We start from the raw sequence: 13,208 nt of genomic DNA, 5'->3' as shown, positions 1-13,208 counted from the left end.
AAACAGAGTCAGGTGTTAGAGAGTGATGTGGCTGCTTATTTTTGTAGGCCTGCAAGTAGAAAGCACATGGCACAGATTCTCTTGCAGTTTATGTTGGCTCTGTAGCCAGTTACGCTCAGCATTGTTAGGCCAGCTGATAGTTATCTAGATATTCCCCAGGGCTCTACTAGGTGATGCTGTGGTACAAAACTTGAAATCAGAAAAGCTGCTTCTGCTAAAAAGCCCACTGGCTATCCCATAGGAAATCAGCAAGTAGAGGACTCTGAGGAGCACAAGGACTTGGAGCTGGCATTTACAGCTCTTATTTATCGTGTGGAAAGCTTGAAGGGCAAGGTGGGGACCAGTCTTGGTTTATGATGAAAGAAGTCTCTGAGGCTGACTAGCTTAGCTTCTGTTTTCATATGGCACCCATGATGAATAAGATTTCCCTTCCTCAGTCTACAAGTCTCATTATAACATTGATCCTACCTTGAGTTTGCACCTCTTCTCTGTCTGCTGTGAGAAGATGATCAGTCTAGGTGACCTGCAGGGGTCCCTTCCAACCTAAATATGTCTGTGAGCTAAGAAAATGGAAGAAAAGTGAACAGATAAAGGAGCGCTTGAGAAGCAGGTGTTTTGTTGATTTTGGTGTATTGTTGATCTGATATTGACTTTTTTGTCTCATCACAGCCTGCCAGCGAGGATTCTACCGCCACTCCCTAGAGACTAAACGCTGCCTGAAGTGCCCCCCCAACAGCTTGTCCAGTGAGTCAGGGGCTACGTCTTGTTCCTGCAATGCAGGCTTCTACCGAGCACCTTCAGAGGGCCAGAACATTGCTTGTACCCGTGAGTCTCAAATAGAAAGAACAATATCTATACAGACGGAGGGGTGAACTTACTGAAAGCAGCCTTACAGAGAAGGACTTAGGGATACTGATGGGCAAAAAGTTGGACATGAGCTGGCCACGTGTGCTTGCAGCTCAGAAACTCAATTGTATCCTGGGCTGCATGAAAGGAAGCGTGGCTGGCAGGTCAGGGGAGGTGGTTCTCTTCCTCTACTCTGCTCTCTTGAGAACTGACCCGGAGTAGTGCATCCAGCTCTGGGGTGCAAAAGAGACATGGACCTGCTAAAGTGAATCCAGAAGAGGGCTGGAGCACTTCTTCTAATGAAGAAAGGCTGAGAGAGCTGGGGTTGTTCAGCCTGGAGAAGAGAAGGCTTTGGGGAAATCTTATTGTGGCCTTTGAATACCTGAAGGGGGCATGTAAGAAAAACAGAGAGACTTTATGACCGTGGCCTGTAGTGACAGGACAAGGGGCAGTCATTTTTAACTGATAGAGAGTGGATTTAGATGCGACATACGGAAGACATTTCTATGTCAGTGAGAGTGGTGAGACACCAGAGCAGGTTGCTCAGAGAAGCTGTGGATGCCCTGTGTTTGGGGGCTAGGTTGGATGGGCCTTTGAGCAATCTGATCCGGTGGAAGTTGTCCCTGCCATGGCAGGGGGATTGTACTAGGTGATCTGTAAAGGTCCCTACCAACCCAAATCATTCTGTGATTTTTATGAACAAAGAGATGGAAGGAAATGAAATGTTGGGAAATGGGAGTGAGAGATCAGAGAGGGAGAGGCTGGGGAGACAGAGGGCTCCATTCAAAATGCATCAGCAGAAGGGAAACTGCCACAACTACTTTGGGTATTAACAGCTGGATCTAATACTTTCTTTCATACTTCTTGTAGGCCCCCCCTCAGCTCCCCGCAATGTCAGCTTCTCCCTTATTGGCACGCAGCTGAGTCTGTGGTGGCAGCCACCCAGCGACCACGGTGGGCGAAAGGACCTGACTTACACAGTCTTCTGTCGTCGTTGCCATTTCCTGGCATGTGAGCCATGTGAGGCTGGTGTGGTATTCTCCCCCAGTGCTTCCGGTCTCACGAAACCCGCTGTGGATGTAGATGGCCTGGAAGCTTACACCAACTACACATTTGCTGTGGAAGCCCACAATGGTGTCTCGGGAATGGGACCTGCTCCTCAGAGAACAGCTCCAGCTGTCTGGGTCGCAGTTGGACATGCAGGTTAGCAGAAGCAGAGACAAGAATTTCCTGCTCATCAGGAAAAGGAAGAGGAATCTCTGTGAATGTTTAGGCTTTCTCCATCTTTTCCTGTCTGCTGCATGTGTTGGTATGGTATGATAAGGACTCTAAGATACTTCTGCCTCTGGCATGTAGAGTCCATCAGTCATATTCCTTGCAAGTCAAAGCAGCAGTAATCTTTACCCACCAAGAGGTATGAATCCACCAAGGACTTAACAGAGGTGAGGAGGATAAAGCTGTCCCTGTCATACACTAGTGTAGTCCAGCCTAAGTATTGTCACCTGTGTGACAGGAAGAACATGGACTGTGGCATGAAGTATTCCCCATGACTCGGTATTGCAAAACATCCAGTGAAACACAACAGAAACCCTGCTGTAACTCGGGGGGGCAGGGGGGGAAGCTTTGGAAGCATGGAGAAATAGGGATGTTAAAAACATGCAAGTTCTTGACACGTTTCTGTAGTTTAGCTTCAAACTGGCTAGTTTGCCTGTTCTGCGAATACTTTCCAGAGTGCTGTGAAATGTGATTATAGAAAAGTGACATCGTAGTGCTCAACAGCCCTTGGTGCTTTCCTCAAGTTCTGATTTAGTCATGAAATCTGACTTTTCTTCCTGATGCTATGCAGGGGCAGCGCAACTCTGAGCTAGAGAAGCAGAGCTACTCTTGGCATGCTTCTTCACTTCCTGGTGATGATGAAGGACAAGGAGAGAACCAGGCCTGACTCTTCAGTCCTTGCAGACTGTTGAGAATTATATTTTTATTCATGAACAGCGTGCATTTGCAGTCAGCTGAGAGATTTTGAGCATTTAATTTCACTGTGCCCTTATGAAATGGAGCTGTGTTCATAAATCACGTAGGGTGGTTGTTACTACTGCTGTAAAAGCACAAACCCCTAACACTTTTACTTCAAATTACACATTTTCAGTGCAGTCCTTGATTAAGTAATTTCTTCTTTAAGCAGTAATTTCTTAGAACACTGATTTTGTTTAGAAGGCCAAAGTTATGCTTCCACTGTTGGGGTAGAAGCATACTACTATTTATGGAAAGCAATTAATAAAAACTGGAGATCTCATTTCCCTTTCACCACAGAAGAGAAAGATGAGGGAGTGGCAGTGGCATAGAGAGTCGGTTCTAATTGTGTGGTGTGACCAGAGAAGGAAAGCGAGAGCTTCTGGTGGAGAGAGGGCCTGGTTTGCATTGTGTTTGTATTTCTTCCTGATGTTCTCTGTTCTCTCCCCTGCAGCCCCGGTGACAGTGTCCCAGTTTATCCTGACACAAAGAGATGACAGCAGTCTTTCTGTTTCTTGGCTTGCCCCACGGCAGCGCAGCCGGACCTCAGTGGAGTATGAGGTCATGTTCTTTGAGAAGGTGAGGTCTACCTCTTCCCCCTCTCACCCAAGGCAGGGTGGAAGTGTCCTCTTTGTTCAGCATGTATTTGTTACTTGACCCTGTTTGATTTCTGCAGGGAGAGGAGGCACGTTACACAGTGAAGCACCTCCTTGAGCCAAACGTCACCCTGAGGGACCTGCAGCCAGACACAGCCTACCTGCTTCGTGTGAGATCCATCACACCCCTCGGGCCTGGACCCTACTCCCCAGAGCAGGAATTCCGCACCCTTCCACCAGGTAAAGAACAATCACTGATACCTCATTTGGGAGAAACTCACTTCTCCATCAGATTGTATATTCACACAGTACATGGATCTCTGTGTTCTGCTAGCAGTGGGTCACAGACACCACATTCTTGAGTTCCATGTCACCAGGACCAAGCCTATTGCTTTGTAAAAATGTAGAACAAGGAGAAATGTATCTTGTTTCCTTGCTGTTGTATAAAATCTACTTGTACTTTCCCATTCAGAACTGATCAGACTCAGGTTTGTTTGTTGTACTGACAAGTTACTTAACCAGCTCTTCATCTAGTTCTCCTGCAAGACATTTTGATTGTAGCTGATGTTTCTAAGTTTGAATGGTAGAAAAATGATTACCATATACCTATTTTTGTGTGAAAGTTGCTAGTGAAAAGGAGAACTCAAAGGAGCTCGCCCCTACTTTTTTCCAGCTTTGTCATTTCCACTGTACATAGTCCAGCCCCTGAATGTAACTCTGCCCCCAAAGATGGTACATGCCTCTGAAAAAAGTTCTCCACCAAAGTGCAAAGTGTAGAAGGTCAGGCTATTGAGGTCACAAGAAGACCTTTCTCCTGTGTCAAAGAACATCTCATACAGGCCTCACATCCAGCCTTCTCTTTCCCTGGGTTACCTGGAGACTTCCACTTTATCAAACATTTTCTGTAATGGAGTTTGTTCTCTCTTCATTCCACACATTCTCAGATCCTCCTGCTGACCTTATGGATAATTTTAGAAATACATCCATTGAAATTATGCCTTTGAAAGGCTAGTTTTACTCTAATGAAATAAGGACATGGAAGAAAACAAAGGCATGCCTTAATGTAACTAAATAAATAAACTGTGTAAAAGCTGATAAGGAGTTGTGTTACCATGATTGGAGTGTAATTTAAAGATTGGGCTTTTTTTGGCACCAGGAGCTTTTGGTAAAATTTTCCTGAAGTCACAGTGCCAAATGATGATGTCGTCAAAGATTTTTAACCAACATTATAATGTACCACAAAGATTCTGTTAAAAATACTTAAGTTAACATGTACCTTAGGTGATTTTTATTATAAAAGAACACGTTAGAAAATACTTTCATCCAGATTATGCTTTTTATTAAATAAAAGTTGATGACTTCCTCATGCCAACAGGGAGGTGTTTTGAATGTGAAAGGAATTGAAAAGAAATGCCAGCAAGGTTTCATTTGGTGGGAGTTCTTTGATAATACTAGAAGCATTGTTTAGCTGTAAAGGTCTAGGCATATTAGTGGAACAAGACTTGCAAGGTGAGACAATTTTTTCTAATCTGAATTTGAGAATTTAGGTTCCTTAATTTCCTGTAGAAGTGCTGTGTACCTGAAAGCTTGTCCATTTTATTAGTAAAAGATATCATTTCACCTTCCAAATCTTGCCTTTTCAATATTAACAAAAAAGAATGTTAACTCTGCCTCTTGATTTCTGCTTAACTAAGCTGGTGATTTTTAATAATTTCAGTGGGATGAGTCAGCGTCAAATTGAGCAAGAATAACAAGTGTTAATTAGGCTTTACACATGCTGACCATTGGACTGGATGTTAGGAAACACTTCCAGACATGGTTGTTTGTGTTGCACAAGCTGTTCCTTGCTTTAAAATCTGCTCATTTATTGAAACAATTTCTTTAGGAATTTTCTTTCTTCTGGATGTTTTCCTAAATCCTTTTAGGGAAAATATTAAAAAATGTAGACTCTCTTAGATATGGGTATGAACACTTCCTATTAATGTATTTTTAAGTTTTTGAAATAGTTTTTAAAGTTATAGGAAATAAGGTTTAAAAACACATACTTCACACCAACAAGTTAATGCAGCATTTCCTCTGATGAATTCAATATACTATATGGAAATGGATGGCTTTAGGTTGAGAATCTAAATGGAAGAAGACAACCGGTGTTATGTGAATGCTATCTGAATGCTGTCCAATCACAACATGAAACCACCTGACGCTTGGTTTTGAGAAAGCAGGAACAGGATGTTAGACTGCAGGTTTGTAAGTCAGTACTTGCTTGTTTCAAAAGTCCTGAGCAGACAGTGGCTTCTGTTAAGGTAATTAGGCAAAAGACCAACCCTACAGACTGATGGAAGCGAAGGGGGTAATTAATTTCATAAACAAGAAGAGAGTCAAGTTAGACTGCTGGGGAAAATCATGTCTTTGCTGTGCCGTAGTCTAAGTCAGCTACTGAGCAGGAAGCAGGATCTGATCTGAAAGAGCAGTTGGAGAGGATTGGGAGGGAAGGAACAGCTGTTCTTTGTTTTTGAAAGTGTCATGGAATTTATATAGGAAATCAGGCATTGGGACAAATTACTCAACTAGAAGACCAAACTGTAGATAAGTCAACCACATACCCCCCAGAAGGTGCTCCATGCACATGAATAACAGTATGATTAGGACTCAAATCTGGTGGCCCTGCTGCCTGGAAGACAAATGGCTGTAGCTTACCTAATACCATTGGTTGGTAGAAGTGGTTGCTACATTCCAGACAAATGGTTCTTGGTCTTTTAAATGATGCATGGCCTTTCTCTTTGTTTCTTCAGACACAGGAGCTCTGTCTGGTGGAGTCATAGTCTCTATTATCTTTGGAGTTCTACTGTTTGTTGGGCTGCTTATGGGATTTTTCATCTTTCGGCGAAAGTAAGTGTTGATTTTTGGTATTGAAAAAGGTGTAGATGTAGGAATAGCTGAGCTACAGGAGCTTGAGAAAGAGAGGGAGGGTGGGAGGAAAGGCCTCGATTTCTCACGGGATATTGGATAGGTAGAGGTTAGGTAGAGAAGTCAGACCAGTGTGCTGCAGCAAGGTGGAATGAGTCTCAGTAAATAATTTGGATTAGCAGGACTGGAGGGCTTGATCTGTCTGTAAGATGGTGCTTGCTGCTGAGGACAGAAGAATATGTGATGATTTCTCAGTTTTGTTACAAACTAGCCCTACCGTACTGTTATCAAGACAGATTAATAAAAATATTGTTATGGTACAATCATTTCTGTATCTGCTGGTCAATTAAGTGGGCAATAAATGTATCCAGCCATTTCAAACCATTTTCCATACACCATTACCGTAGTGGTTCTCTACCCAGATACAAAATTCCGCTTCCTTTCTAAATGTCTATAAAGCTACTATTGTTTGGTTTTAAGAAGATCAGGTATCGTGCTGAAAGTGTACAGAAAACATGAAATAAATAGAAATTAATCTGTAATTCAGCACGCAGAAGGATGAACAAAACTACCTGCATGGAAACAAAGCCCTGTTTCTAAATGTAGATGAAGCATCACATTTTCTTGCTAAATGTACTCTACCAAGTAGGTGCAGTGCCTGATTCTGCTTTGCTTTGCACTACTCTGAACTCTGTCCCTGACCAATTGGGGCAGACACCCTGGAAGTCTTGCTTTTGTCTTTGCTATCTGCTGACCACTTTATTTTCATGACTGCTTCTTATGTTCCAGGCAGGCTCGTCGGAGACAGGCACGGCCGGATTACAATACTTCAGGCTTTGATCGAGGTGAGCTTTAAAGGAGTAGCAGAACTAGGGAGAAAAGCCTGGAATGGATTGGAAGGAATGAAAAGAAATAGTAGTTTCAAACCAGACACTGGCCTGGATTTTCTGATATAATTCACCTCTTCCGGTAACAGCTCTAGTCTTCAATGTATGTCTGGTAGATTTGTTTACTGCCATTGTCAGAATCCCATGGATTCACCTTTGCTTCCGTAGATTTGCCCTACAAAGCTTGTCCAAAGACCTGACAGGTTAGTTTGCTCTTTTGTTTCCCTTTACCATAGAGAAGGTTTGGTTGAAGCCCTATGTAGACCTGCAACCATATGATGACCCCAGCAGAGGGGTGCTGGAATTCACTAAGGAACTGGATGTCTCTTGTGTCACTATGGAAAATGTGATTGGAGAGGGTGAGTTACTTGTTGCTCTCCCCATCTTTCAGTTTCCCCTATATTTTGCTGCCTATTCCTGAGTTCATCTGTGACCTTTTGCTTCTGGTTGTCCTTAGGGGAGTTTGGGGAGGTTTATCGTGGGTCCCTGCGGCTCCCAGGGAAAGAACGTATCGTGGTTGCCATCAAGACCCTGAAGTCAACGTATTCAGACTCACAGTGGTGGAACTTCCTGCGTGAAGCGACAATTATGGGGCAGTTCAATCACCCAAACATTGTGCGTCTGGAAGGAGTCGTCACCAAAAGTAAGAGTGTATGGGAGAGAATCATGGAATGAGAGCAGAAACTGGCATATTGCTTGGGCCTTCCTCAGAGAGGATGCTGTCAGAGAGGCTGCGCTGGGAGAAGACAGGCATCATTGTGTTAGCCTATGGCAGGGAGTGACAGGAGGGGAGGGAAGAGAGGTATGGATTTCCGACACTCACGAGACAATGTTACGGGAGGCCTTCTTGGGTTGGTGAGTGGATGAGAAGTTGGGCTAGGGTAAGGGACACTGTAAGGTTACATGTGTGACACAAGGAGGAAAAAAAGATCATTGGGAGAGGCCTAAGGAGAAGGGTCAGCCAGCTGTGCCAGCAGGGTGGGTATGTTGGCTGGGCCTGGATACAGTTCTCTGTGTTGGAGCAAAGTGGAGAGCATGGATAGGCAAGAGCAGGAGAACTGCAAAAAGGCTGACATCTTTTTGTCTTCCTCAAGGGAGGCCAATGATGATCATCACCGAGTATATGGAGAATGGAGCGCTGGATACCTTCCTCCGGGTGAGAGACTCCAATCTGTAATAGGCTTGTGTACTGCTGGAACTTGCACTTGACCTGGATTTAGGACCCTGAGAGAAGACTTTAGAAATAAGATTCAGACATCCACTTACTTTCTGCTCACTAACATTTCTGGTCTCAGCAGCTGAAGCTTGATGCCATCCAGTTTGCTCAGCGTCCAGAGTGCTGTCTTTGGTAGTTGAAGTGCAGGTGCCTAATGATGACTCTGGAGACCACCACCAGTCCCTTAGCGAGAACCTGTTGGGTCCTTGAGGCTGCAGCATTACATTTTGGCTTGTTTACCAATGCCCACTTTTGCAAGTTGATAAGGCCAGTAACTAGAAACCAAGCAGACTGATGTCACTTGACCAGGATCTTCTCTCACTTCTTCCATGCAGGAGAATGAGGAAAAATTTAGCCCTGTGCAGCTTGTGAGTATGCTGCAGGGAATAGCCTCTGGCATGACCTACCTTTCAGAGCACAACTATGTGCACCGGGATCTGGCTGCTCGCAACATTCTGGTAACACGCAGTCTTCAATGCAAGGTGTCTGACTTTGGTCTCTCCCGAATATTGGAGAATGATGCGGAACAACCTCTCAGTCTTGTAAATGAACTGTGGTCTCGGGGCGATCAGGATTCTGCCAGGTAAGAGTGGCAGAATTTCTTCACAATAGGAAACACCAGGCTGGGGGAAGATTTGGATGGAAAAATCTCTGAGGAAAACCCATAGTAAAACTGCAAGTCACAGCATGGGTGATTCAGAAGGTGGTACTTCTCTGAAGTCCATGTTGATTTTGTTTGCTAAGAGATTCAGGGGGACTGTGGTTTTAAAATGAGAAGCAAATTAAGAGGACTGATCTTTTGGATTCAGTTAACTATATCTGGCTTTGAAGATGGCCCTGCTGTGATCAGGGGTTTGGACTCGAGACACCTACAGGTCTCTTTCAATGGAAGTTCCAGTGATTCTAATGTCTGGAGTCATCCAATGTAGGGCTGTGACCGGCATCAGGCTCTTACTCCTGGTTTTGTGTAGCATTCAACTGAACAGCTTAAACTCATTCACTTTCCCAGAATGTTTCTGTCCTTTTGAGAAGTTTCCCCAGGGGTGGTTACACGTTTCTTCAAGTGAAGCTGGCCCAGTCTTTGAACCACTTTGTAAGGTCCTTGCACAGGAGTACTGGAGAAATACAGCTCAATGATACTTGCTGGATACACTGTGTTGCTGCTTTTTCACAGGGTGGTAAGATTCCCATTCGATGGACAGCCCCAGAGGCCATTGCTCATCGGATTTTCACCTCAGCCAGTGATGTCTGGAGCTTTGGAATTGTCATGTGGGAGGTGCTGTCATTTGGTGACAAACCGTATGGGGACATGACCAATCAAGAGGTAACCGACACTGAGCTCAAGTGCTGATTAAAAAAATAACGAGGCACGTAGGCCCAACTTTTGTAGATCTCCCTCAGCCTGCAGTCTTGACGTTCTTTTGAATACGCAAGTACTGTGTCTCCCTCTCTGCGAAAAATCAATGCAAGAAGGTCAAGGGCAGTAAGCGTTTGGGTGTCCGAACTGTGTTCAGGTCTTAGCAGCAGTGAGCCAAACTGAAGACTAGTTAAATCAGCCATGGCCTTTGTGTCTGGAGATGTTCTCTGTTAGTTTCTTTCTGTCCTTGCTCTGGGGTGTTATATCTGGTCTCATTCTAGGTACAGCACATCTGTAAGGTTAGCACATGCTGTTGAAATTATTCCTTAAAGCCTGGTTCCACTTTTCTCTCTGGGCCTGTGCCAGGATCATCTGGTCCTCACTTCTCATGAGCACATGCCCTAAATGGCAAATGGGGGCTAAGCCAGTAAAGAATCGAAAGTACGTGCATATGCTGCTTCACTCTTTGACATCCCTCAGATGTCTTGATCCTTTGCTGTGCTGCCCAAACCCTACTTCATACACGTGTAATCTGCTTCAACACCTCCTGACTGCACACTGTGCGGAATGGTGAACTGCCTGCTCCCAGCCCCGCAGAGGGCTCTGCCTCCTCTTTCGAACTCTCTGCTCTTGGCCTGATTTCTCTCTGTCCTCTTGTGCAGGTGATGAAAAGCTTAGAGGATGGGTACCGGCTCCCCCCACCTGTGGACTGCCCGTCTATCCTCTATGAGCTCATGAAGTGCTGCTGGTCACAAGACAGGATGAGGAGGCCTCATTTTCAGGAAATCCGGGCACAACTGCAACATTTCATCTCAAGTCCGCAGCTCCTCCGTCCTGTTGCAGACTTTGATCCCAGGTGAGCAGGCTGTCACTGGAAGAAGAGACTTTAAGTGAGGGATTTTCACCTCCCCGCCTCCTGCAGGAGAAGAGGCAGTGCTGGCAAGGCAGGCTGGCCAGAGGCATTTTGAATGCTCAGTGTGCAGAAGATAGTAGTCATCTCTCTCTCTGATGGTGGCAGAGGGCACAGCCACTGGCCTGGGCACTCTGACCTCGCTGTGCAGGAAGCGGATAAGTTGGCCTAGCCCTGGCAGGGGTTGCTTGCCCTTTAGCTACTGTCTCATAGTGCAGGCCATTTAAGGTAATTGCCTGGCTAATGAGGGTTTTACCTGTCTTTAGGGTAACGCTCCGGCTCCCCAGCTGCAGTGGGTCTGATGGGATCCCGTATCGATCCATCCCTGAGTGGCTGGAATCCATTCGCATGAAGCGCTACATCTCCAACTTCCGCACTGCTGGCCTGGACACCATGGAGTCCATTCTGGAGCTCACTGCTGAGTAAGGGCAGGCTAAGCTCCCACAGGGCGCCCCGGGTATGCTACAGGTAGCTGTGTCTGTTCCTGTGCTACCTGAACAGGCACTTGTATTTACTTGGAAGGCTTCTCTCCATCCTTCTGTATATAGTTAAATGGAAGTGGACTGTGAGACTAATTCCCTAACTGTCCGTGCTTGAGGCTCTTCAGGGGTCTGAGCTGTTCTGAACTCGCAGTGGACACAAACAGCAAGGGGAAATGACAGATGGCAGACAGTTCTCTAACCTTAACCATCTTTCCAGCCTTGTAGGACTTTATGAGATAATTTTCTTGCCTTGAACACCAGATGGGCTGGTGATATTGCCCCCCATCATCAGCTGGGCACTGTTCTATCAGAGAGCAAAGTCCTTCTGGGCCCCTTAGAAGGACTCGGGTCAGATGCTTTACCAACGTAGCTGTGTTCTGTTGCAGGGCTGGGGATGTGCAGCCAGCTCCAGCCAGGGCAGTTACATAAACAAATGAGCAGGGACAGACCTGCTAAAGGGCTGAGACATGGCCCATATCACGAGCTGAAGTGGACAGAGCCCTGATTTCATGGGAGCACAGGCCTAGTCATAAGGTGGGAAAAGCCAGTTGACTGGGTGGGCAGAGGTAGCCGGGGAAGGGCAGGAACATGAAGTTTCTGCCCTCTAGAGGAAAGGTAGGCGCAGTAGGAGGCACTGAGAGAAAGGAAGCTTTCTGAACTAATGCTTAGTAACTTTCTGCCCTTATCCACATCCAAGTCCCCAAGGAACAAGAACAGCAATTAATTTCTTTCTTTCTTTCTTTTCCCTTTTCCTTCAGGGACTTGAAACAGATGGGAGTGTCACTTCCAGGCCACCAGAAGAGGATCCTGTGTAGCATCCAAGGCTTTAAGGAGTGATCAGTCATTGCTCTCTTAAGCTTGCTAAATGCCCATTCTTACCAGATATCACTTGGAATCATTCCTATGGCAATTGCTTCCAAATGAGTGACTGGGACAAGCAAAGCAAAACAAGCAGAACTGAAAGGGCTCCTGAGGCAACACCACCTGCTCTCATTTCTGTTCCCCCTTGCTTTAGCTCTACAGCAGCCATCGATATGTTTCAGAGCACTGGTCATAGAAACTGTTCTCAGCCCTGTCTGCTGTAGTCTGTTCTGTGCAGCACTAAGTAATCCCTGTAGTCCACATACTGGAGTTTCAGACCCTCAGTATATCATGTGGAAACATAAGGATACATATGAAGTGGGTTGGGGGCAGTGGATAATGCTTTAAGATTGGAGCTGAGGGTTCAGGTAGACTGGGGCATTCAAGGAATGTGCACAGGGACACAGACATGTAGAGATTGGGCCCATTCACTCCCTGGCATACATCCCTTCTCACTTCAGCAGCCTTCTGTCTTCCTTGTTTTACAACAGGAATGAACTATTCAGTCTTCCACAAGGCTGCTGGTAAGGGATGTATATTTTAATTCAGCTGTTCTTGCCTTAAACAGCAACTCACGGTGTACTTCTTTCTTTGGAGGAGAAGTCGGGAATAGCGGCACACCGTGCTACAACTTGTGCGATCACGTAACCTCAGCATGTTGCTCTTTTGCACATGCACACTTCAGGAGGGGGGATTTACATCTCTCCAACTTGCTTAATACTTTTACTTGTGCCATGGACAGAAAACCCCTTAGGTACCTATTTTTCTCTGCCCCTTTTTAAAAGAGAAAATAGTCTTGTTTGGCTGGATAGGGTATTTGCAACAGAAAAATGTGTAGGTGGTCTGTCTTATTCCTTCTCTGTGGAGGAAATGTTATTATTTATCAGAGCTCAAGACAGTTATAGACTGTAAATAATATTTTGTAAATAAACCTGTGGCAGAGCAGGCTGTGTTGGACTTCTTTGGGTCATTTCAAATCTGATTGGGACCCTTAATTTAGCATGTATATTGTAAATTCCAGCAGGGTCCTTACATCCACATTTAGTTGTTTCAGCCAATGTTCTTTGTCCACTAACTGCAGATTTAATGTGGAAATGCAGTTGCATTTAGGATTAAAGGATATATATGCAGCTGGT

At 45.3% G+C, this 13,208-nt stretch overlaps 1 protein-coding gene across 1 annotated transcript in view; it reads left to right on the top strand.

Annotated features, from left to right (window-relative positions):
• EPHA1 (EPH receptor A1) overlaps positions 1 to 13,208 on the top strand; it is a 36,235-nt gene extending 23,027 nt beyond the window's left edge. The window contains exons 5-18 of the mRNA XM_080391358.1: positions 670 to 825; positions 1,717 to 2,049; positions 3,311 to 3,435; positions 3,533 to 3,692; positions 6,245 to 6,341; positions 7,149 to 7,204; positions 7,483 to 7,605; positions 7,704 to 7,889; positions 8,341 to 8,402; positions 8,798 to 9,004; positions 9,637 to 9,786; positions 10,482 to 10,675; positions 10,996 to 11,151; positions 11,970 to 13,208. Coding sequence (XP_080247484.1) covers positions 670 to 825; positions 1,717 to 2,049; positions 3,311 to 3,435; positions 3,533 to 3,692; positions 6,245 to 6,341; positions 7,149 to 7,204; positions 7,483 to 7,605; positions 7,704 to 7,889; positions 8,341 to 8,402; positions 8,798 to 9,004; positions 9,637 to 9,786; positions 10,482 to 10,675; positions 10,996 to 11,151; positions 11,970 to 12,048 — 2,084 coding nt within the window. The 3' untranslated portion in view covers positions 12,049 to 13,208. The remainder of the gene's footprint in view (positions 1 to 669; positions 826 to 1,716; positions 2,050 to 3,310; positions 3,436 to 3,532; positions 3,693 to 6,244; positions 6,342 to 7,148; positions 7,205 to 7,482; positions 7,606 to 7,703; positions 7,890 to 8,340; positions 8,403 to 8,797; positions 9,005 to 9,636; positions 9,787 to 10,481; positions 10,676 to 10,995; positions 11,152 to 11,969) is intronic.

Source organism: Falco punctatus (genome assembly GCF_963210335.1).
Source record: "Falco punctatus genome assembly, chromosome: 6".
Lineage (NCBI taxonomy): Eukaryota > Metazoa > Chordata > Aves > Falconiformes > Falconidae > Falco > Falco punctatus.
The sequence above is the reverse complement of the archived record's forward strand: the minus strand, read 5'-3'. Positions and strand labels throughout refer to the sequence as shown.